Source organism: Cinclus cinclus, chromosome 2, assembly GCF_963662255.1.
Source record: "Cinclus cinclus chromosome 2, bCinCin1.1, whole genome shotgun sequence".
Lineage (NCBI taxonomy): Eukaryota > Metazoa > Chordata > Aves > Passeriformes > Cinclidae > Cinclus > Cinclus cinclus.
In genome coordinates this window covers 32444597-32469592 of record NC_085047.1, presented here as the reverse complement: position 1 = coordinate 32469592, position 24996 = coordinate 32444597, and the positions used below count along the sequence as shown (strand labels likewise).

The 24996-nt window shown below is 46.5% G+C and overlaps 1 protein-coding gene across 1 annotated transcript; it reads right to left on the bottom strand.

Annotated features, from left to right (window-relative positions):
- Nucleotides 1-11029: 11029 nt before the first annotated feature.
- TSKU (tsukushi, small leucine rich proteoglycan) lies at nt 11030-12088 on the bottom strand. The gene has a single exon (XM_062513811.1). The coding sequence runs from the start codon at nt 12086-12088 to the stop codon at nt 11030-11032; it is 1059 nt and encodes a 352-aa protein (XP_062369795.1).
- Between the last annotated feature and the right edge of the window lie 12908 nt (nt 12089-24996).

The following is a 24996-nucleotide window of genomic DNA, read 5'->3' as shown; positions in this document are numbered from 1 at the left end:
CTTTCTCTTCTGCTGTGGTTTGCAGAGAGAAAAGAAAGGAATTGTCACCTCATTTCCATTATGCTGCTGGGGCTGTTACTGTAATTTCAATATCCCTTTGGCGACACTAGGATGGGATCCGTGCCAGCTGAGGGGCTTCCACTCAGCTTTGGGATACTGGAAAAATGCATACGTCATAGCTCTGACTTTTAGCTTCAGGAAGGGGGAAGATGTACGGGTGTGAAGCACTGGCACAGGTTGCCCTGAGAAGTGGACATCTCTTCCTTGGAAATGTTCAAAACCAGGCTGTATGGGGCTCTGAGTACCCTGGCCTAATGCAAATTGTCCTTGGCCACAGCAGGGGAGTTGAAATTAGTTGATCTTTAAGGCCCCTTCCAACTCTAACCCTTCTATGATTTTATGACTCTATCACTGCTTTTCTGGGATGCTGAAACCCAGCAAACTGTATTTGCAGAGTCACCCCAGAAAAGCACTATTTTTCCCACAAATCAGTGAACCCCAAACCCCTTGTTAGCCTGGTAGTGTTCTTTCCCAGAGGAGCATCTCTGTCCCTGGCATCACCAAGTGTTTTTACTTTTTCTGTGGAGCAGGGTTATGTGCTGAGGAGCTGAGGAGCAGAAGTAGAGACAAGAATTCTTTTATGGGGAATGTTTTAGGCTGGAAAGGTGTCTCACTGGGAAATCCAAACCCAGCTGAGAAATAAATCCCAAAGGCAGAAGCCCACTGGAGTTGTCAAAAGGCTTGGCACACCATTAGGGCAGTCTTAAGGCAAGTAGATATGGACTTGACAGAGTCATTGTGGGTTCCTAAAATGACCAAGGAAGAAGTACAACACTGTGATGAGTTTTGGGGAAAACTAACCGAAACACGGTATTAATTGTCTCATATTTTCTGTGACAATATCCATTTTGGATGCTGTTTGCAAGATCCCTGGGGCAGGATCTATTCCAATATAGACATGGTGTAGCATTTGCCTTGGGAGGTTGAGGATGCTGCCACAGGACATGTAACAAAGAGTGGTAAAAATAGCATTGTGACATGATTGCCACCATGGATTATGCAGGCTTTTCTCATGGGATATCATAGGTATATGCTCCATGCCCTGTCCCTTTCCTGTTTATTCAAGAGGATTTTCACCTCTGCAGTCTCTGGCATGCAGGTCACAGATGGCACTCTGACAAACAGGCAGCTATTGGGGGGGGGGGGGTGGGGAGGGAAGCGGGGGTGTTGAAGGAAAACAATCACTTCATTAAAAATGAAAATGAGAAGAATTCCATAAATTGATATTTCTGGAGAAAATTAAGATTTTTTACAGTAGTAATTAGGATTAGGAGCAAAACAGGGGAAAACCTTGCCCTTTACGTTCCTGGAAAGGAGGCTGCAGGTAAGGAACAAACCAGAAGCTGTTTCCCACAGCGAATCTGTTGAGGGTTAGTTCTCTCCCTTTTCTTTCCCTCTGTGGAATTTTCCCCATTGTCATGCTAAGATACCTGTTGACTGGGTCCTGGTGACAAGGGGGAGGGGACGGGAGGGAAGAAGCAAGCCCCGCGAGATTCAAACAGCCAGAAGAGGAAGCGGAAGGCTGGGCCTCGGCCCATTTCCCCCGTGGAGTTCGGACGAGAAGGACGATCGCCGCCTCCCCTCCATCTCCGCCATCCCAGCGTCGGGAAACCACCATCGGACCCTGCCCGGCTCTCTTCTCGCTGTGAACTACCACCATCCAGCACTCTGCTGAGCACTGGGACCGACACCGTGAGCAGAGAGCTCTCTCCATCTCTCTCTCTGCCCCTGGGACAGCGCTGCCATCACCCCCAGCCCTCCTGCGGCTCTGCGGGACCCGCCCGCCCCCAGCACCGGGAACTGCAGCTCAGGGAAAAGGTGCCTGCAGCCAAAAAACACTGGGACTGAGTTACTGTTCTGTTTGTGGCTAATTTCATAGCTGTTGTTGTTCTTGTTTGTCGTGTTAGATACACTAGTAAAGAACTGTTATTCCTACCCCCGTATCTTTGCCTGAGAGCTCTCTTAATTCCAAAATTATAATAATCGGAAGAATCACTTTTTTTTTCAGTCCAAAGGGAAGCTTCTGCTTTCCTTAGCAAACACCTGTCTTTTAAACCAAGACAGATTTTGGCGCTCAACGTGGGGCCCGAAGGCATTGAGAGAAAAGGGTGAAAAAGGAATAACAGCTCTTGAGTTACCTCAGTTTTGTGTTAGGTGGCATCATGTTGTCCAGCTTACCGTGGTTTGGGCTCCATGTGGCCACAGCTTTATCTCTCCCATTTGCAATCCCTTACTTGAACATGGGTCCTATAACTCAGGCTGCTGTAACTATTATCCAATTCCTTTTGTGGGCTGATAACATGAGAAATTAATGGATTTTTAACTTCCTCTGGAAGGTGGGCACATGGATTCAGAGCTATCACACTCTAACTGTATGTTTTTGGGGTTACTTTAATAATGGTACAAACTGTGAGGATATGACACCAGGGAAAATTTTGTCCCAACCCCTTACACAGTTTTTTGGGTGTGCTCCACCAGCTTTTGAGGGGTTCAAATCTCTTCTAAGCAGTAATGATGTCATACAGTGGCTGACATTGCTAATAGGCCTTGTAAACCTGTTCTATTTAACATTCCGAGATGAGGGGAGATTGACTTGGATGACAACCCTGATACGTCCCCCAAGGAATAGGGATCCTGCCCCAGAGCCTGGCCCTGCCCCAGAGCCTGGCTCTGCCCCAGAGACTAAGGACTCTGCCCCAGAGCCTGACCCTGCCCCTGCCCCAGAGACTAAGGATTCTCCCCCAGAGACTAAGGATTCTGCCCTAGAGACTAAGGATTCTGCCCCAGAGGCTAAGGATTCTGCCCCAGAGGTTAAGGATGTTGCCCCTGAGCCTGATTCTACCCCAGAGCTCACCTCAGAAAGGAACCATCCAGAGTGGGTGGGGTTTCTAATGAAGGAGATGGGCCAAATGCTGAAGGAGTACCTTTCCCCAGCTCTTGAGAAACTCTCCCTCTGCCTTAAAGAGGGAGAACCTGATGGTGCAGCAGTGGAACCCACAAATGTTACATCTCTCCAGGCTCCAGCTGAACTGCAAGGGCACTCACAGCCAGCAGCAGTTGCCCCCGTGGAAACTAGAAAGTCTAAGGTGAAAACAAAGCACCTAGATAATAATGATCAGAAAGCAGGGCCTGGAAAAACAAGTCCTTTGGAGACATGGTACCCCTGAGAGAATTGAGTCAGACAATGGGACTCATTTCAAGAACAGCCTCATAAGCACCTGGGCCAGAGAACACGGCATCGAGTGGGTGTACCACATTCCTTATCACGCACCAGCGGCTGGGAAAGTGGAACGGTGCAATGGGCTGCTTAAAACCACCTTGAAGGCACTGGGTGGGGGGACTTTCAAGAACTGGGAGATTAATCTACCAAAGGCCACATGGTTAGTGAACACCCGAGGTTCCACTAATCGAGCAGGCCCTGCCCAGTCTGAGCCCTTGAGAACACCAGATGGGGACAAGGTTCCAGTGGTGCATATGAGAGGTATGCTAGGAAAAACTGCTTGGGTGAACCCTGCCTCCAGCAAAGACAATCCAATTTGTGGGGTGGTCTTTGCTCAAGGGCCAGGGTGTACCTGGTGGATCATGCAAAGGGATGGAAAGACCCGATGCATACCCCAAGGAGACCTTGTTTTAGGGTGAACTACCTACAATACTGTGCCTGTATCTGTAACTGTATGGATGTGTATAATTTGAAGATTTTAATTTGATTTAGCATGAGGGTAGGGGAAAATTCGGGGTGGATAATGTTGAGGGTTAGTTCTCTCCCTTTTCTTTCCCTCTGTGGAATTTTCCCCATTGTCATGCTAAGATACCTGTTGACTGGGCCCTGGTGACAAGGAGGAGGGGACAGGAGGGAAGAGGTAAGCCCCGTGAGATTCAAACAGCCAGAAGAGGAAGCGGAAGGCTGGGCCTCGGCCCATTTCCCCCGTGGAGTTCGGACGAGAAGGACGATCGCCGCCTCCCCTCCATCTCCGCCATCCCAGCGTCGGGAAACCACCATCAGACCCTGCCCGGCTCTCTTCTCGCTGTGAACTACCACCATCCAGCATTCTACTGAGCACTGGGACCCACACCGTGAGCAGAGGGCTCTCTCTCCATCTCTCTCTCCCCCTGGGACAGTGCTGCCATCACCCCCAGCCCTCCTGCGGCTCTGCGGGACCCGCCCGCCCCCAGCACCGGGAACTGCAGCTCAGGGAAAAGGTGCCTGCAGCCAAAAAACACTGGGACTGAGTTACTGTTCTGTTTGTGGCTAATTTCATAGCTGTTGTTGTTCTTGTTTGTCGTGTTAGATACACTAGTAAAGAACTGTTATTCCTACCCCCGTATCTTTGCCTGACAGCTCTCTTAATTCCAAAATTATAATAATCGGAAGAATCACTTTTTTTTTCAGTCCAAAGGGAAGCTTCTGCTTTCCTTAGCAAACACCTGTCTTTCAAACCAAGACAGAATCTCACAGGAAAAGTTACACTCTCTTCAAAAGTTTCTTACCTTTGACATAGACAGCAGATTAACAGGTCTGAGAATTACCACAGGTCTAAGGATGATCCCTGTGGTCAGTGGAGAGCTACCAATGCATGTGACAGGTCTGGTGATGCAGAGCTTGTCTTTCAGGACACTGTCTAACCTAATAGTCCAACAGCTCACCGTCCTACATATATTTACATGTTTATCTTCACAACAGACCAGCCAGGGCCAAGTTTTAGGTTATAAGTGGGCAAGATGCTGAGAGGTACTTGGGAGCCTTCAGTACACCTGATTTGAACCTAAAATAGATGCAGCCATCTCTCCAAGTGATGGAGTGATAGAGTCCAGTTACTATTGGGAAGAGGCACTTGGAGTGCTCGTTTTGTAGACAACCATCCTCTTCTAGCTGTGCACTCTTTTTAGTGACTGCATGGCCTGATAGGATGGTTTATCTCACGGATCTGCCTGAAAACTTGTGGTCTTTGATCTTTTTTCAACACTTTGAAGGGCTGCACAAAGTCCAGCTTTTGTGTAATGTAGAGGAAGGTCAGGACAACTTCTTTCTACTGCCCTGCAGTCACAGTGTAACTTAAACCACTCAAACCATTCAAACACACTTCATAAAGATTGTCATTTGTGTATCCAAACCCATCCAGAAAGTCCAGCATGGTAGAGGGGGCTTGAACCTAGTTTCTGGGTGAGCAACCCAGCAACCTGTGGCCCTTCCTAGGTTCTGTGTTGGCTGTAACCCCCTCCCCCCCACCCCCCCCCCATGTCATGTTAGGACAGTGATGTCACTCACTTCTTACTTCTGCCAGTCCCTTGCCCGCCTCTGGACCATTTCTTGTGTTTAATCCCCTCTGAATTCAAGGGGCAGCTTGATTGCCCCAAAATGCATCATCACATGCCACTTAGCAGCACCACGCTACCAACATCATTGCTGGGAAAAACGCACCAGCTCTGATGTGCCACGCTCCCATCAAAAGAGGCTCTGGGAGGAAGAAGCTGTGTGTTTCCTTTAACCTACAATAAAGCAAAGAAGTTCAAAGAGCTGGAAAACGAGGTTAACAATCTCTTTGAAATGTACTTTCAAATTCCCAGCACGGCACCCCCCCCCCCCATCAATTATCAGCAAGTGCTGTGACGCTTCTACTACTAACGAGGAAGAGGAGGGAGGGGAGCATGTGGTGCAGAGGTCCAGATGGGCAGCAGTGGGGGTTAAAGGACATCACCAGGTTGGTGGGAAAGTTACCAGGATCTTTTTCAGGCTGGTTAACCCTTCTGTGATGCACCCAGAGTAGAGGCCAGACCACTGGAATGTGTGGAGCTGGGCAGGGTGGCAGCACATTCCCCTGCCCAAACCCCTTTGTGTCTAGCAGGGCTTTGTTGAGGGATGCTCAGCACCTGGCACAGTGGGCTGCTGCTTTCTCCAGGGTGTTCCTCTGTGGCAGCATGAACCACTTTTAATTTAATCCCATTAAGGAAAGGCAGTGAGTGCTGGGGTGTGGATGGGGCAGGAGGGGGGTGGGTTTGTTTTGGCAGTGAGGATGGGTGCACACAGGCATACAAATGCTGGGAGACAAAGGCTGTGATTAAGGGATGGTACTCAAACTACTTGGTTATTACAGGAAAGGATTTATCTGATGGCCTAGTTTCAGCTCCAATTTTCCACCTTTTAATCAGCTTCCCATGTCTCCTTGTCCACTCTAAAAGGGAAAGAATAGGAAATCTCAGGGTGATGAAGCAGGAATAAGACTCTATAAACATGCATGGGGCAAAGGGTTTTCCTGCCCCAAAACTTTCCTAGGAGGCAGATCCCAGGATAGACAGAAGAATTATGCCCAGCCGTGTAACATTATTTTCTGGCATGTCAAGAGTGCATCTGTGCTTTCCCGCCTGACCAAGCCAGGGTTGTGTGAAACAAATGTGCTGGAAATAAAAACCTTCTACAAAATGGAAAATGTACAGAGGAGCAGCTATTTTTAAAAGGGACAGCACCTACTGCTGTTATGATGTCAGCCACATAATCAGTCAGCAAGGGACTTCTGTGGGCTGACAGCTGACTGCCAGGAGAAATGGTTCCAGCAGACTGATGAGAAGAAAATGAGAGGTTTTGGGTACTGAGAGGTGCATGTTCTCTAACAAAGAGAAGAATTTCTGTCCTGTGCTCCCCTGGGCACAAGGCAGATGGGGGATGTGACCCTTACTCTCTTTCCCCACATGCTGGGAAGGAGGGATGGAATGCTCTCCAGCAGACAGAATACTGCAAGCAAATGCAAGCTCACTCACTTCTTCCTCCTCCCTTACCCAGCCCAGCCTTACTGCCGAGCCTCTGCTGAGGTTTTCCTGCTTCTAAAAATGTTGAACCTGTAATTAAAACGCCCATCTTGCTTGCCAGGGCAAATATATCTGGCCGCAGAGCTGAGCTGGTTGTGGAGACAGCCAAAGTTTGCAGCTAACCCACCTGGCTGGCCTTCCTGGCACGGGTGGCTATCCTGGCATGGGTGGCTGTTGATGCCTGACACTAGGTGTCCATCACATTGTGTTATCAAACTGAAAGGAAGCTTGAGTGAGGGCCTCCTCAACTCATCCAAGCCTGAAGCCCCGGTGTGTCCTTCCTCCTCTGTGGGGACATCAGTGCTGTTTCAGGTGTTTGTGCCCTGCTGATGCAGAGGGGACATACATGGGCAATGTGGGGGCTCATGTTGCTGGTAGAGGCTTGCCTTTTTCTTCCCATTCAGAGGACTTTGGAAAGGAAAATAAGAAATATTAATCAAAATAATATTTAATTAACAGTAATGGAAATAATAAATTAAGTCATTAATTAAATTACAAATAAAAAGCAGTTGCCAAATAAGATGTTAAGGCAAGGGGCAAAGGAGTACTGGGAGGGACAAGACTTAACACAGTGCTGGAGTATCACATATGTGGGCCATTCACAAGGAGGTGGGAAAGTACATCTTCAGACCCATGGGTCCCAGGATATTGTCCTTCCCCAGGAGAGGAGGACATTCTCCACTACTTTGACTGAGCCCACACCCCAGGGCAGAAGTGATTCCACCCCGAAGGGGTGTGGGGGTGTAGCCTCATGGTCACAGCCTTGTGGTGGAGCAGTCATCTCTAATGGTTGGTGGTGGTGGCTTTCCCCCTACAGTCCATTATAGTTCTAGAGCAAGATTTGGCCTTCCCTAGTGATCTCACACCCCAAGTAATTGTCTGACTACCTTGTACGCTGTCCTGGAGGATGAGGCATTGGGGAAAAAGATAAAGAACCAACAGCCTCTTCCAGGCAGTCTGCAAGTCTGCCTGCCTGGGTGGAAGATGCAGTTGTTCCTTCAGGCTTGGGAGGAACAGGAACATTGCAACTTCCCTGAGGCAGTTTCCTCAGTGGGTCTCTGATTGCACCACTTTTATACGCAGCACCAAGAAGCATTTAAAATTAAATTTACTATGTAAGAGCAGGAAGACCCCCTCTGGAGAGGTTTCTACTTATTCTTTAGGTGCAATGGTTCTGCATGGTCTTAGCCCACTGTGCAGCAGCCCCAGCTCTGCAGAGGAGGGTGCTGAGACTGGATTACATGTGTCTTACTGCCAGAAGCTCTGTGGTTTGGCAGTTTTCAGCTTCCTGTGCTGGGGCACCACTTCTGCACCCCTTTGCTCCCTTCCACCCCCACAGAATCATGGAATCCTTAGGGATGGAAAAGACCTCTAAGATCATCAAGTTGAGCCCTTAGCCCAGCATTGCCAAGTCCACCTTTAAACTGTCTCCACAAACACCACATCTACATGTTCTTGAACGCTTCCCTGGTCTTGTGGTGTCTCCCCACATCACCCCACCTGCTGCAAATCCAGTCTTGCAACGCTAACAGACCATGTCCCAGATTGATCAAATCCGTGAAGAAATCTCCACTTGCTCCCCAAGCTTTGGAGAATGTTGTGAAGCACGGAATTTGCACCACGTGTTCTCTGCTTCTTCACTGCCCTGTGTTCCTAATTTCCTTCAAGTGAATCAGAGAAGCTCCCAAGCCTTTCCATCACTGAAGGGCAGAGTGAGCCAAGCACCGTGGGACAAATCCTGCCCCCAGTTTGGAGATGTGAAACCCATGAGGGTGGTGGGGATCAGCAGAGCAAGGAGAGAAGTTGTGTTGCACTTCAGACCCAGCGACAGCTTCCACCCGCTCAGCACTAAAGCAATAAATCTGGGGGATCTGGGTTTATTCTCCTCCAAATCACTTTATTATATTGTGAGTAATCACAAAGCCTTACAATGCTGCAGAGGTTCTTTAAAAAAACAAACACAGCGACAGTATTTGCCAGCTTTTGCTAAGACTAGTTTAGCTAGCAGCTAGTGTGAAATTATATGAGGAAATCTTGCAGTCTTCAATTGGATTGTCACATTGGGTTTTAAATTTACCACAGTGCTGCAAAGACAGTATTTTTGACAGTAGGTGATAACTGTAGTGTTTCATCTATGTACAGGCTTAAAAAAGTAAAAAGCTTTCTTTAAAAAATATATATATTTTCTGCCAGCAGAAAATAATTCTCTTAAAAAGGCAAGATCCAGTAAAACCCCCACATCTTTCCTCACAAATTGCCCCTGTCTTGTACAGCAGTTTGTTTCTGTTCCCCTCCAGATCTCTGCCCATAGGCAGCCCCATTGCCTTTTTAAGAAAATCAACATGTTTCTTGTGATTGTGAAGGCTGGTCAAAGGTTGCAAAGTCTCAGTAGAGGGGAAAAATCCCCAAAACTGAAGGAAGGGGTAAAAATCCCACCCTAAACTGCCCAAACAAATTATTGAAATGGAGGTAGATGGAAATGTGGGAGTATTTCAGTATCCAAAGTTAGGTGTTGACTCTGACTTTTATGGAGTCAGTGGGTTTGGGCAACAGGGTTTCTACCTTCCAAGATTTCTGGGGATATGAGGACAAAACCTGAGGTTCTTCCAACACTCCCAAGGAAGTTGTGAGATGAGTTTATATCTGTATCACCTTTCCATGGATGCCCTTAAACCAAGCATTGAGGGTGGCCATTATGCAGGGCTGGGTTTAGAGACCACACTGCAGATCAACTTGAGCAGGACCCTTATCCACAGCATCCCATCCCCCCGGGCAGAGCATGCCAGACCTCAGCAGTCCCCTCCATTGCTCCTATAAGCAAGCTGAAGGCTTCACACATGGCATTGAGTCATGTTGTGCTGCCTTCTCCCACTTCCTCCTAGACTGGAGAAAAAGAGGGTCCAGAGGGACTCCCCTTTGCCAGCATTTTGGCAATGGAGAGGGAAAAAATGACTAAAACTTTGAGGACCAGGCTTTTTGTCAGATTTCAGTTTTTCAGATTCACTTGGCAACCAAGGAACTGTGTGAGAGAAAGAAAAGCCACAACTCTGGAAAAAAACCCAAAGATCTTTTCTCTGATAAGCAAAGCGCTCCAGGGCCACAGGCATCAGTGTTAATTCTTCCCCTGGCATGTCCTCAGAAGTGTTTTGGCACTGCAAATTGCCTCACATATGCCCAGATGAGCTGCAGATGTTGTGTTCAGATGAGGAATGCCAGCCTGGAAACAACTTACTTTCATATCCTCTAGGGCTGTGTCTTGGTTTGATAAGGTCATCAAGAAAGAAAGAATCCCTGTCAAAGTTTCCTTCCAAGCTTCCCCAGGAAGGGAGGAGGGATTCTTTTCCATTTCTTTTTTTCTGAGCTAGGCTGCAGAATCTCTTCCCTTTGCAACCTCCTTCATTGTAGGCTAGTTCCTGGGTGAGATGTGGCTCTTAGCAGACCCCTCTGCTTCCCTTCCTGTGCTGTACATCATCTCTGACCAATGGCTCACTGAGGTTAAAAAGACAGGATGTTGCCAAAGCTGGATCTAAGTTAAGTAGACATGAAAAGGTGGGAAAACAAGGAGAAACTGGTGGGAAAATGTCTCAACTTATTCAGTGTTCGCTGCACACCTATGCAAATAACATGTAAAACCCAGCACATTAGGTGCACCCTGTATTCAGGTTTGTCTGGAAATGTTTCTTCAAGACTGAAAGTGCATGACAGAAAACAGAGTGCTGCTAATGAAGGCAACATCCAGAAGGCACATTTTGGGGAGTAATAATTAAAAGAAGGATGATGCATGGGTTTGTAGGCAAGCAGCTACAGAGCTGTACATTTTGTTGTGTGCTCTGCAGAGATGTAGCTTTGCTCCTATAAACATGTCTGAGGCATGAGGGGTTTGCTCCAGACTGACTGTTCTCCCACATCATCCAGCACCACTTTTCTTGAGCCAACGGGATGAGTGAGGACCTCAATGCACTGGGTAAAATCTGGAGCCAGCAGATAACGCGGGCTGAGCTTCGAGAGTTTATAAAATCCACAAACAGTCAACTATTGGCAAGTACAAATATATAAATTATTGACAGTTTTACAAAAGGCACGCTGCAAGCCATCTCAGTCCGACACCTGTACAAGTCCCATGGGCCCTCACCCTCCCTGCCCCACCCCTTCTTCTCCCCAGCTTTCATCATGAAACATAAGGTGCTGCTGCTACGGATCCATTGCTGTCGTAGCAACTGAGGATTTCTTTTTTGGTCAGCCCAATTTGTCGGTGGTACTGTCCTTCTTTGATGGTCTTAAGACACTGTATGTCCTTCCCTAAGGTGATGCTTTTGATGGAAGGCAAGTATTTCAGCAAAGTCTTTGGCAAGGATGATATGCCTGTCCCAGAGAGGTTGAGCTCTTGTAGGGAGTTCAGACCAAGGATAACTTCAGCAGTCAGTGACTTCAAGTTGGGATTGTTGGATAAATCCAGAACCTGGAGGGCTTGGAGTTCCCTGAAGCTATGAGGAGATAACTCTCTAAAGCCATGGAGGCCACTGAGGGATAAATGAATCAAGTCTTTCAGCCCCGTGAAGTCTCCTTTCTCAACCTTAACCAGAGGGTTTCCATCAAGATTTAAATATCGGAGAGGAATGCCTTGAAGGTTTGGTACAAATGTCAGCCTGTTTCCAGAAAGATTTAAGTTCTGGATGTTTGGAATGCTCTTTTCATGGTGCCTTGTAATTGTGCTGAGCATGTTATTGGATAGATCCACATTCAGGGATTTGCCTTGACCTTTTGAAGCAAAAACATCCATAGCAATATCCAAAAGTTTGTTATTGCTCAAATCTATGTCACTTAGAGGAGAACTGGAGAAACAGTCCTCCGGAAGTACTTCCAGAGAGTTATGACTCAGATCCAAGGACTCCAGGTACCGAAGCCTGGAGAATGTTGTGGAGGAAATCTTGGCAATTTTGTTGTAGCTCAGGTCAAGACTCACCAGGGTGGTGTATCCAGGGCCAGTAAGCATCGATTCATTTATTGTTTCCAGTTTGTTTGATGATAGATCCAAGTAGGAGGTATCCAGAGGGATTGGGACAGGAACAATGTGTGAGCCTATTCCACTGCAGTCCACCTTGGTCAAGCTAAAGCTGTCAAAGAGACCAAAGGTTTCCACTTCACAGTGGCAGCCAGGGAAGCAGGTTTTTGTGGTACTGAAACAAGGAAGGAGAAGCAGCAAATTGAACCAGGCCAGGAAATGCATTGTTCTCCTGGAAAACAAGACAGTAGAAAAGCAGATTTAATTGCTGTAGAAATTACTTTATGAAGGATGCGTAGCTGTTTGACATGCGCAGTCTTGTCCTTTCTCTTTACAAAGGGAGAAATTAAGAACACCCTTAAATAGTATTGGTATCCCAAAGAATTTTTCTCTCATGTTATGAACCCCAGTGGGAACTTAATGGAGAAAAAAAAATAGTACAGCAGTCATTACACACATAACCAAATTATGACAAAACTAGAAATGAGCTGTAAGAACAGTAGGCTGCCTTAAAGCAGGATCTATCAAACATATCTGCTCTTGACTGGACCATGGAAGAAGCTAAGTAACAGCTCAAACACTGAGTCATTGTACATCCTGGCAAACTTCAGCACACAGGGGTCTCATGTCAGGGCATCCCGGTGAGATTTGGGAGCACTGACTTCACGACCCTGCACTGACAGGTTGAGAAATCATTTAGGCTATGGGAACCATAGGTGTCTAAAGGCCTTACTGGGAGATGAGAAACCAAAATTCAAGTCAGATTTCCTCAAAACAACACCCAGGATCAACAGCTGAAAAGACCAGCTCCTTACTGACCAGATGGACATCACATCTCCCTTCCTTGGACTTCAGACGCAAATTTTAGAAGTTTGGATTTTTATCAGGTGGCTAAAAACAACCCGCCTTGGCCTCCTTGGCAGCTTCTACCAGAGCAGAGGAACCAAGGCTTGTTCAGACTAACCCAGCCTTTGCTGTGGTGGGCCCAGCCCCCTGCACAGTGGAGAGAGACAATTTGCTTCATATAGAGTCTTTGGGGAGCCTCTGCTAATTGCATTACGTATTGCCTTTGATTAACAATCCCAGTAAGCAGGAGTTCTTTCTACTGCTTTGATTTTGACCCTCCTCTCTCCAAGACATTTCTTTCTCTCCATCATCTCACACAAGTGAGGCAGAGAGCTGATCTGTACCCTCCAGCTCTGCTGAAACTCTTCAGATGACATCCTAACAACTCACCCACACAACAGTGGGCAACAACAGCTGCATGATTTCAAGAGACAGCCAAAAGAATCTTTAGCTCTGCATCTCTGGAGAGGTACATAAGGGCATGTCAGCATCCTACAGGTCAGCAGAGGCAGCAAGGACTGTCCTCACTGGTTCCTATCGCAGTCATGGGTGATGACTCCCCATGCCTTATTAACAAGGTCTCCAGAAGGCCAGAAACAAAAAAATCACACCAAACCAGACATGCAGATCCATCAGCACTGGTCCTTGGCTATGCTGCTGGCCATAAAGAAACACTCACGTGCCAACAGCTCATTTAATAAGAAAAATGTAAAAGAAATCCCTTTAATTGAATGTTCCCATACCCAACTCAGCCTCCCTAGTCTCTTACCTTTCCCACCACTGTTTAAAAGCACTTCATTAACTTCCTTGCAGTATCATCTTTCCCACACACCCTTTGACCTGGCTGAGATTCCTTCCTCACAGCCCTTGCACCTTCCCAAGACCATTTCCTAGAAATTCACACTTCATCTCCCCTCACCAGCTCCTTGTTATCAGTTTCTCTCCCTTTTTAGCATGGTCTTCTCGGCCCTGCTCTCATTCCCAGAAGACTGACTGAGGACTACTTGCCAATGTGCAAAAAATGCACAAAAGGGAGAAAATGCTGCAAAAATACTGTCTTGATCACTGATGTGAGTTGTACGGCAGTGTCTCCCAGACCTTCTGCAAACAGAGAGCAGAGATTGGGACCCTGGCCCAGTTACTTGCAACTAAACCATTGCTGAAGGCCAGCTTGTAATTGTTTGGGGTCCTTTACTCATTCTATAGAAACAACAGAAAACTGGTAAGATGAGCCCTAGCCTCAGCCCATCTCAACTCTTTCTTGAGAAGACACATATGTGTGCTGAGAGGACATAGGAAGTAGGGCTCTTCTCTGCAGACACTTTTCCAGATATCCCCTTCCTAATGACATCAAGGCTGATCCCCTCTGGTTCTGTGCAGACAGACATAGCTTGCTGCCTTCTGCAGTCCCTCTTAAAATAAATACTGCTATTTTTATTTTTTCATGAAGCTGCATTTGGATTGCACTGAAATGTTTTATTACCAAGGGAAGTTACAGCAGTAGGGAGCTCCTTGTAAACGAAAACTGCCAAACCTCAAATATTAAATATATCTTGTACAGGGAAGTACCTACATTGGTATCAGCCCAGTTTACTGGCATTTCTTCTCCCAAATTCTACCCAGTGGCTATTCCCACTTGCTGTCTTTATACTGAAAGGACTTCCCAACTTCTCCTTTGAAAGGGCAGCTTATTCCCTCATAGAATTGTTTTAGCTCTGGTGGGAGCTGGCTCATGCACCAGGAAGTCCAAAGACACACCAGTGTGAAGTTTTTCTTTCTGAGCACTGCTAAAACCTTCATTGGCTCCTTCTGGGGCATCTGAACAAAAGTAAAAGGACAAAATCCAAAGCCCTAATTTAGCAGGGAATAAACTTTCATTAGGACCTGTAAGTGGTAGGAAAAGGGATAATGGTTTTAAACTAAAACAGGGGTGATTGAGACTAGATCTAAGGAAAAAGTCTTCTATGATGCAGGTGGTAAAACACTGGCACAGGTTGCCCAGAGAGGTGGTAGATCCCTGGAAACATTCAAGTCCAGGTTGGATGGGGCTCTGAGCAATCTGGACTAGCTGAAGTTGTCCCTGATTATTGTGTGACCTTAAAGGATTTATTCCAACCCAAGCTATTTTATGATTCTATGAATTGAGAGATGACTGAAAACTGATGCTGGGCTTTGATATGAAGCTGCTCAACCCCTTTTGACATGGGAATTCCCCTCCTGATCAGCCTCAAAAACGATTGCCAGAAGTGGGCAGAGACTCACTGCAACATCCATCACTTCAACCAGCAGTAAAGACAAAACATTACACAGCTGAAATGCAGTACACAAAGCTCAGTTGAAGTATTTGCACAGCATCTATTGCTTCTTCCCTCCTCACAGCACTGCCACAAATTCTCCCTTACTGGCTCTGCAATTGCTTTGCAGATGGGACACAATCCATTAGTACTGCTTAGAAACTCCCTTATGGAGTAGCATGGAGCATCATAGGCTAACATGCCACTTGGTTAATAGCTCTGATAAAAGATAGGAGAAATAAAGTTATTGGTCATCTTCCAATCCAAGAAAGAGACTCATGCATTGCCAGAAAATTGGGAAAGAGCTTAGTCAGGTACAGGCATGTTTTATTATTGCGTGGAACAATCAATAGCTCTCTTTGAAAAGGGGAAAGAAACACACTGCAGGCATTTACAGTTCTGTGTGCAGTGTGTATTTGAAACTGCACCAAAATGCCTTTGGATTGCTGCCCATGAGCTGCTTTGTTGATAAAGGCAGGCAGCCAAGGTATCCCCTTGTAAAAGGAAGAGGAGTTATCTTCTTGCAGCACTGGGGAGTTTCACCTAGGGAAACACCATGGAGAAGAAACCACCAGCACCATCACTTAGGACAGTGAGGAGAAAGCAGCTCACCCTGCAGCTGGATTAGCCATATCCTCTTCATTTCTATGGCTATTGAGGTATGGAGAGATCCCAGTGATAAGTTTTGGGCATCTGGCGTCTTAGGGGTATTTTTATACCCTCTGATTGCAGTAGGAGCTGCTGGGGGTGTAAAATCTTTCCCCACATTTCAGTTGCCTGTAGTGACTGCAGCGCTCTGGTCTTCATATCTTGCTCATCCTTTCTCCAGGGCAAATATTCTGAGACAACCCTACAGAGAGCCCATGGTGGTTAATGGAGCCAGAGTTGAAACAAGCTCCTAGCAGGACGCCAGCCTTCTCCTCAGATCCCACATCTCTCCTTTAGTAGCCTGCGGATGCCCTTATGCCTTCTCCCTGCTATGCTCATCCATTGCAATGCTGTGTGGCAGGACTCACACAGAAAACTCACACTGAGATTTCCCAGCCAAAAAGCCCCCAACATTAAAAACAGATTGCAGAGGAGTGCCAGACCTCAGATGATGGTCAGAGAGTGAGCTGGGGGAGAGGAAAGCTTTGTTACGGTGTTGTTGCAAATTCACACTTCTCACTGCACTTGATTTCTTCCTTCTACTCTCCCTTAAAGACTTTTTTCATTAGGGAGATCAGCTGACACATCCCTCCCTGGATGAAAGCCCATAGCCTGGGGACTGGTCCCTCTCTTCGGGAATGCGGATATTAAGAGGATGCTACCTTGGCTACCTCCAGTTGCCCTGGCAACCACCAAGCTGGAATTCCCCATAGCAAAAAATCAATGACTAATTAAAGAAATAATACAAGGGGAGGTGTTTTAAAGTTTGCTGTTTGATGGAGTCAGGAATCAGCTGCCCCATTCTTCATTCCCTCAGCCTCCCTCACATGCCTTTGAACAAAGCATTGTCTGAAATCCAGCTGTGCTGCAGCTAAAGGCCCAAACTGACCCAATGAAGCTTGAGGCACATGGGTAAGAAGTGCAAAAAGTCCCCCAAAACACCAGGTTGTCTCTACGGTGGGGTGAAGAGAAAGAAATTGCTCCAGCGGGGGCTGAAACCAACCTAAGACCATACACATGCCTGGAGATGTCCCTCTCTCCCTTGTCCATGATGAAGACTAGGGAGGATGCCCAGTCTCCCTGCTTTCCACCCCATTCTTGGCTGCATCTTCCAATCCCTAGTCCCTCCCAAAAACCAGGTGCACTTGGATGAACCAGTTTGTCTCACTGACCCAACAAAAACCTCTCTGATCTTCCTATTTCCCCTTTTTTGGATCAGTTTTCCAACAAATTCAGGTGACTATCCATAGGGTTACCAGCTCTCACGCAGGAGTGGGGAAAACAGAATATGTCTTTTCTACAGATCAGATATGACATGAATCTGTAAGGCATGGTGGGCAGATCCTGGTAATTTCCACATTTCTTGCCGATGTTAATTCTGGATTAGCAGCGAATAGAGCAATTTTCAAAGAAAAAAAAAGGCAAAAAAGGAAGAGCTGAAGTCACTTTGTCCCAAATAGAGTTGCTGTTCTAGCAAAGGACAGAAAAGCTGGATAAGCAACAATATTTCAGGAGGATAATTTTGGGATTGTCTTCCGTTTCTTTTATCAGCCTAGTAAAGAAATAAACAAAGTCTTTATAGCAAAGCACACCAGGCCCACTTGGCTGCCTGCACTAATTGGGGTCAGGGGAAAACGAACGTTATTGGAAAGTGAAACAAGTGCATAGGTTATGATAGAGGCCATAAATCCTCCAGACTGAAAAGAAAAAAAAAACCCAAAAAAACCTACAAACATTGGCTCCTTTTCTTTTTAAATACCTTGAAGACTTAGTGACAGCTAGGACAGAAGCTCCAGAGCACCAGAAAGTTCCAGAGCTGCTTCTCAACAACAAAATTGCATAAGAGACCTTTCCCTCCCTTCTCCACCCGTTAATTATTCTATAAAATTAGAATAATTACTGACTAAAGTGCAGCACTAGCAGCAGCTACACTTTTCCAGTGTGGACTCTCCCGGCTGAGCCCAAATGACGCCACAGATGGAATCGCGGTCGGGTCTCCTGATCCCATATGCCAATTTGAGCAGGCAGCAAAACTAGCTCAAACCAGCCTACAACCAGAGACCATTAAACCCTTGCTGCAGACACACACCCCTCCCATAATAAAGAGTCTGCTGCTGACAAGGTTACTCTTTTGTTTGTTGTTGTTGTTTCTTTTTCGTTGTTTTTTTTTAATGTGTATCTATTGAAAGTAAAGGTCACCCAGGCTTTTGCTTTGCTTGCTTCATACTGGCTTTTCCTGCAGAAATGTTCCCCACACAAATGCTGCAAAGAGCTCTTGATAAATATTATTAAACCTCACCAAAAAATGTTGGTGTAAATGGGAACAGTGTTTTCTGACCCACTTGTTCTGTTTTGTTGTTTGCTCGATTGGGAGACACTTTGCAAATAATCCTGGTTTTATACTCAGTGTTTGAAACTTCCGGTGTTTAGGGAGAGGAGAGCTAATGGGAATCCAAGAAGTATCTGGCTTTTATGTTCAATCCTGCATTTGTTAGATGGATTTCAGAGAGGTCAGCGGAGTTACCCTAGATGTAACTCTCTCAGCAGGATGAGAATCAATCCCTTGTCTCTTCCAAATTGCACACTTGATTTCAGACATTGCACAAGTTACTTTTAGGGGATAAGTGATCACCGTTCACGTCACACTGATGGTTTTATCGGTGGGACTTGCAAAGCTGCATGGAACAGTAGAGCTATCCCACATTTTCCAATAAACTATAAAGACAGGGATTTGCAACCCAATTTCCCTGGTGCATGCAAATGTTAGGATGAGGGGAAGTTCAGCCACTGGGGTGGTGACTTTAGCCCTTATGGTTTAATGTAAAGGAAGACACCAAGGGCTTGAACAGGAGTGAAAAGGTATCCTGCAGGTGCCTGAATGCTTTTTGCTCCATGTTCCTGCTTCCTGGGAAAAAAATCAGAATGAAATGCAAGGAATGAAAAAAAGATAAAAAGAAAAGATTTCACTATGAATTCCTTCATGCTTTAATTATTTTGCCTGGCAAGATCATGGAGCAGATCCTCATGGAAACTTTGCTACGGCACATGGAAAATAAGGAGGTGCTTGGTGACAGCCAACATGACTGCACTAAGGACACATCCTGCTGTATTTCATGGCTTTCTATGACACAGTTACAGTGTTGGTGGATGAGGGAAGAGTGACTGACATTATCTACCTGGACTTGAACAAACCATTTGACCCTGATCCACATAACATCTTAATCTCTATGGAGAAACATGGATTTGATGGTTGGATGACTCAGTGGATAAGGAATTGGCTGGATGCTCGCACTCAAAGAGTTAAAGTGAACAGCTTGATGTTCAAGTGGAAACCAGTGAGGAGTGGAGAAACTGCATAAACAGAAACAAGATGCTACTTCCTGATCTGGACAAGAACCCTGCTGCTCTGCATCAAGTGTGTCTTTGAAAGACTTGAATCTCACCAAACCCCATGGAATAGAGGTTGTGGACAGTCAGAAGGGGCAAAGAACAAAAAACAAGATGCCCTTCCACATTTTTTATCTTGGTTATTTCCATTTGCTTTTCTACTCTCTGGACAGAAATTGCTGAGCCAAAACTGCAATGACTTTCCAGCATCCAAACATGTTCTCCATCCTTTAGGGAGATTTTTGTAGATATTTCAGGGGATAGGATAGATAAGACTAGAAAAGGCAAAGCTAAATTAAGCATCAAAAACATCAAAAGCATTTCAGAGCCCCAAAGGCAAAGCCAAGCAACCCCTCAACCCACCACATGGGCTACAGAGAAGATGTGTGGGATTGATCTACAAGGAACCCAGTGCCTCCAAACCCTACAGTTCCACACTATGGATCTGTTTTCAAATACAGAATAATTTAGGTTTGGAAAGACCTTGAATATCATTGAATCCAGCTGTTTACCCAGCACTGCCAAACCCACCACTAAACCATGTGCCTAAGTGTCACATCTGCACATCTCATAAGTATCTCCAGGGATGGTGACTCAAACACTTCCCTGGGCAGCCTGTTCCAATGCTTGACAACCTTTTTGGTGAAGAAATTTTCCCTAATTTGCAATATAAACAGCCCCCAGTGCAACTCGAAGCTGTTTCCTCTTGTCCTATTGCTTGTTACTTGAGAAAAGGCACTGAAATACTTGCTTGGCTGAAAGTCTCTGCTCTATTTTTTTAATGAAAAAAAGAAAATCCTTTATTTAATAAAGAAATTGAAAGACCTATTAAAAGAAACTGTGTTACAACTGTTAATGTCACAACTCCCATCTGCTTTGTGAGAGGCCACAGATAATTTATCATCCTAGTGCTTAAACAGCTAGTAGTTTATTCCACTTGTGCAATCTTCCCCCTCAGGCATCCCTCATTCTCCTTGGAGAAGGAAATCAAGGTGCAGGGTGGTGTATTTTGGGATCAGACAAAAGGAAAACATGTGCAGGCAGGTCTACTAGCCAATACAGTAACTTCCAGCTCATTTACATCCATGGCTGAATTTCTGTCACACGATAAAAGCTTTATGCCTTGAAAAGATGCATTTTGTGAGGGAAGAGCAGCCCAACTACAGGAAATTTTTCCACAAGTGGGAAAATGTTGGTGCCACATCCAGCACAGGGAAATTAGGAATTAAATCACCATGGCATTGGGATTTGCACAAAATTCCTGCTCCTCTGCTCAGCCCAGAAAGCTGTCAGCTTAATAGCAGTTTATTTCCAGGTGGAGGAATTAGTCTCCTGTGGCTTTTGAAAGCAATTTTGCTCTCCAGCCTCAAGTCAAGCTGTGCTTGTGCCCGGAGGGGGCATTCCCGAAAGGAAATTGTTTTCCAGGCCTCCTGAGTGGCTGGGGGCAGGGGAAAGCAGGTGTTGGTGTAGCAGTGGTGTAGCACCAGGAGGGATTCACAGGGCTCTCTGGGAGCAGACAGGATGCAAGCATCCCAGCCCCACCATTGCCTCCTGGCTATTCCAGCTGCACAACCACTCAAACTGGGAGCTTTGGCAGACTCAGCTGGTTCTCAGCAGCCTGGGATGCATGGAATCAGTCAAACAAGTGCCTGAATGGGATGTTAAAAGCTCAGGACTTTTTCCTGCTCTAGAATCACTTCCAGCACGACCCTGAATTCTTTCACCCCTAACAACTGCTATTTCTCATCCTCCCTGCTCTGTTTGTTAGCTGTGAGCATTTCCAGGAGCAGGAGGCCTCACTATCCTGGCACTCACTGAGTATAGGAGAGACTTCATCTCTGCCAGGAACACAAATATTTTCTTAACGATCTCTAACTCAGCCCGAATAGAATTTTTATCATAGCGACATGTCCCAGAATGGGAGGACTCCATTATTTTGGCACAAACTCAGGCACAGACCAGCCCTTCAGTATAGTGCTTCATATCCAAAGGAGAGGTTTACACAGAGTTTTATGCCAGTGCATTTTGCTGCAGAAAGATCTGGTGAAGCTGCCTGCCCCATCACCTCCAGCGCCCAAGAGCTCCCTGTGAGGAATGAAGGGAGCCTGCGAGTACCCAGGCTTTACCCAAATCACAGCAGTAACCTTCAGAGGATTAAATCTTCCTTCTTTCTTAACTAGTCAATTATTGAAAGCAAAAATGATCCCAGCAGGATTCTCCTGGAGCCTCAGCCCTTGGTGACGCACACCTGACGACCGACCCCAGACACTTCCTGCTCTGGCTCCTGCTATGATGATACTTTTTCACTGCACTCCAGCTCCCAGAGACATGATATAATTCCAGAGGAATGCACTCCAGGATGAACACCATATGCCAGCAAGGAACATTAAGAAGTGCAGCATGAGGAGAGGAAACCTCCTACCCACAACAGATACTTCTTGGTTTTAGCTGTTAGAAGAGCTGATCAGCCACGTCTCTGTGCCCAGCTGGGAAATGGCACATGCCATGCACATGCCTGGGATGGCATGAACCATGTCCCATACCAGGGAAGTGCAGGTTGCAAGGACCCACCAGCAGCTCTCTGGTCAATGAGGGAAAGGTGTGATGCCTATGGATGTACGCCACATCCTTAATCTGGATTGCTTCCAACCACCCAAGAGGGCTGTCCTGAGCTGCAGAGAGACCATGCTGCATGGCTGGACATGGATGGGTTCCCCCAGAGAAGATGACCTAGGCTGGGGGAAGGAAACAAGATAGAGGAGGAAGAAGAAGGTGATACATCCCAGGGCTGATGCCTCTGCTTTTCCTGGTGAGACACATCTCAGCAAGAGCAAAGAACTCACCATGGCCTAATCATCCTGTATCTCTAATGGCTTTCTCCTTGAATCATAGAATCATTAAGGCTGGAAAAGACCTCTAAGAGAATTTAATTCATCACAGCAGAAGTGGCTGCAGATTAGGTCCAAGTACTGCCTCCAACAACATGCCTTTGTCATGGTGCAGCCAGCACTGGAAAAAATCATGAGAAAGCAGAGGGAAAAGAAATTCAACCTGGCTGGGCAATGGCTTCAGCCCTGGAAGAAGGATTTTAAGAGGGCCCCATGCAGCTTTAGGTCTCTGAAAGGCAGCAGCTGCCAATCTCCCTTCTCCTAACAGCCCTGCAGGGCTGCTGACTTCAGTGAGGAAGAGCAAAATGAGGAGACTGGGAGTTAAGCTGGGTGCCCCTTGGCACTGCTCCAACTGGCCCAGGGATTCTTTGTAGGCTTTTTATTTATTTTTGTGGTTGCTTTTTTTTTTTTTTATGCACAATAATCTCCGGGCCCCTTTGCTGTCTGTGGCTCTCAGCATGCAGCTGCAGACCCTCCACTGAGGAGATAATAAATACAATCCTGACCATTATTGTTGCAAACAGCACAGCTGGAGGCTCCCATCTCATTCCCCTCATAGTCTTTCTTTGCCCCCCCCTCCCCCCCCCCCCAAATAATTCTTGCATCGTGATGCTGCAAACAATGAATGCCAGTGAAACTGCTTGGTAGAGAATCAGCTAGGGCTTCAGGAGTTGCCCCCACCCCAGGGAAACATGTGGGACATTTATTAGACCCAGTGGATCTCCTAAAAAGTTTGGGAAGGGGGAATTTGGGGAAGGCTAGAGCTGATAAAGAGTTTTCCAGTAGTGTGTCATCCTCACCATTCCCACAGCAAATAATGCTTCACTGCCCCCATGATGTGCAGTATCTCCTCAGTTCTTTTCCTTCCCTCCTTGGCCTGGGATTCTCCAGTCCCTCTTGGTGGAGTATTTTGGAGAAGGATCATCTGAAGTGGGTTGGGAGAGCCATTTCCCCAGCAGGACCAATTTCTCATCAGCAATGCTACCCTGAGTCCCCATTTAAGTGCCTCAGTTTCCCTCCTGACACTTCAAGGATGATGACCACTAGTTCTGAGAGGTGTTCACTCCTGTGTGGGGATGGGGGTACCAACCCCAGGTTTAATTCCCACAGTTCAACTGGGAAGGGAGCACAAAGCCTGTGGGTCTCACCCCAAACAGAAGTTCCCAGCCAACACTGTCACTGCTGTAACTGCTCCAGCCAAATGTTACCACTGACCTTGGGCACCATGTCCAGCTCCTGCTTTCCTGGATACTCTAAGATCAATAGCCCTGCTTTGCCCTCTGCAAAATGGGCAGCCACTTCAGGGGAGAGGGAAGAGGATGGATGAGACTGGCCAGGTTCAGTTACCCTATGATCCTGTAATCATTTGAATTGGAGATTGCTTGCAAGAGGTTGCAATGCTTTGGTCCTGAACAGATACAAACTGAACCTTTGCAGTAGGATTAAAGTGCTTTGGAGAAAGGATCTCCCCCCATCCTACTCTGTGAAGTTTGGCCTCACCATGCCAACTGCTACAGACATTGTTCTCAAGGATAGGAGGAAAACAGGCACTTTTGGGGCCAGGGACATGTCCTGTCCCACTTGGAGACAGGCGACACAAGCCCCATGGACATGTGTCACCTCAGACATGATGGAGTTGAGGAATCACATCTGGTTTGTCCCATGAGTCATGATAGGAGTTTGAGTCCCAATTTTTCCTAAGAAGGATTATCTTATTGCAGTAAAAAAAAAAATCCTTGAAAATACAATCCCCATCCCTGAAAGTGTTCAAGACTAGGTTGGGCAGGGCTTTGAATAAGCTGGTCTACTGGAAAGTGTCCCTGCCCATAGCCAGGGTGTTGAAACTGGATGATCTTTAAGGTCCAACCCAAACTATTTTGTGATTTCTCTCCCCACCCCTGGTTTTTGAGCTGCTAGCAAGAATCAGGGGAAAGGAGAGGAGTCATCATCACAGAGACAAGGACTGCAAAAAAGAATGAGGAAGGGAGAAAGGGGAAGGAAAATAAACCCCACAGACTCTGGCACTCAGACATTACACACAGCACATGCCCCTCTGTCTGCTATGGTGAAGATAAAGTGCTTTTTTCCAGTTTGCTGCTGCTCTGACAGGAGATTTCCAGCCTGGTTAATGCAACTCAAGAATGTCCCATGCTAAGGCAGCTAGGATGGTTTAATCTTTTGCAGTGTCTGCAAACAGACGGGAAGGTTGGGGTGATTCCCAGAGCACATATTTCCTTCCCCCCTGCTGCATACCATGAATACTATAGAAACTCCCCGGAAATTAAAAAAAAAAAAAAAAAAACATAAAAATTACAATAAAAATTAAAAACTCAAGATTTCCTTGTAATGAATGGTTGAGCCATTCATACATTTGCCTCGATAGGTCCAGGTGCCAAGTTTTAAGACAAGAAACAGCTTGCTCAAGCCAGCCTTTATCTCTTCCCAGCCCTCAGCATCTCAGTGTTGGGAAGTTTCTTTTGATAGCCTGCCAAGGCGGCTGGTGCTGCAGCTACCGTGCAGAGCCCGGGGGTGCCAGGGGGTCAGGGGGGCTGCTGGACAAGGATGCCTTGTCTCATCCCACCCTCCAGACTCGGCTTCTCCCCACCAACCGGTTAACAAAAGAGAAGAAGGAGGAGGAAGGAGGAGAAATTGAAAGAGGATTAAAAAAAAAGCAGTTAGGGATGGAGGGAAAACTCTAAACCTCTAGAAGACGGTGGCTCACCTTTTATTCCCAGCTCGGTCTTTCACAGGGGTGACACGCACTGCTGCTCACTGTGTGGCTGGGGCAGCACAGGATGCTTTTCCCTACATGAAAAAGAAAATTCACAAAAAGCCCTATAAACTTCTGCATGTTTTTTCCCTTTTCTCCCAATTTCCTCTCATTCATTCAGTGCTGGTTTATTGCTTGCACTAAATTGTAAATAATACGGGGTGCACCCCCACCCCAACTCTGCAGCCTTTCCTGCCATCCTGTCATCGAAATTAATGTCCCCTGGGATGTCTGTCACGTCCTCGTTCCCTCCAGGCATTTTGTTATTGCTCCCCACTGCCTCTGACAGCAGCTGCTCAA

Excerpts from the sequence above, each read along its gene's own strand:
- TSKU (XM_062513811.1), bottom strand. The coding sequence starts at position 12,088 with ATGCATTTCCTGGCCTGGTTCAATTTGCTGCTTCTCCTTCCTTGTTTC.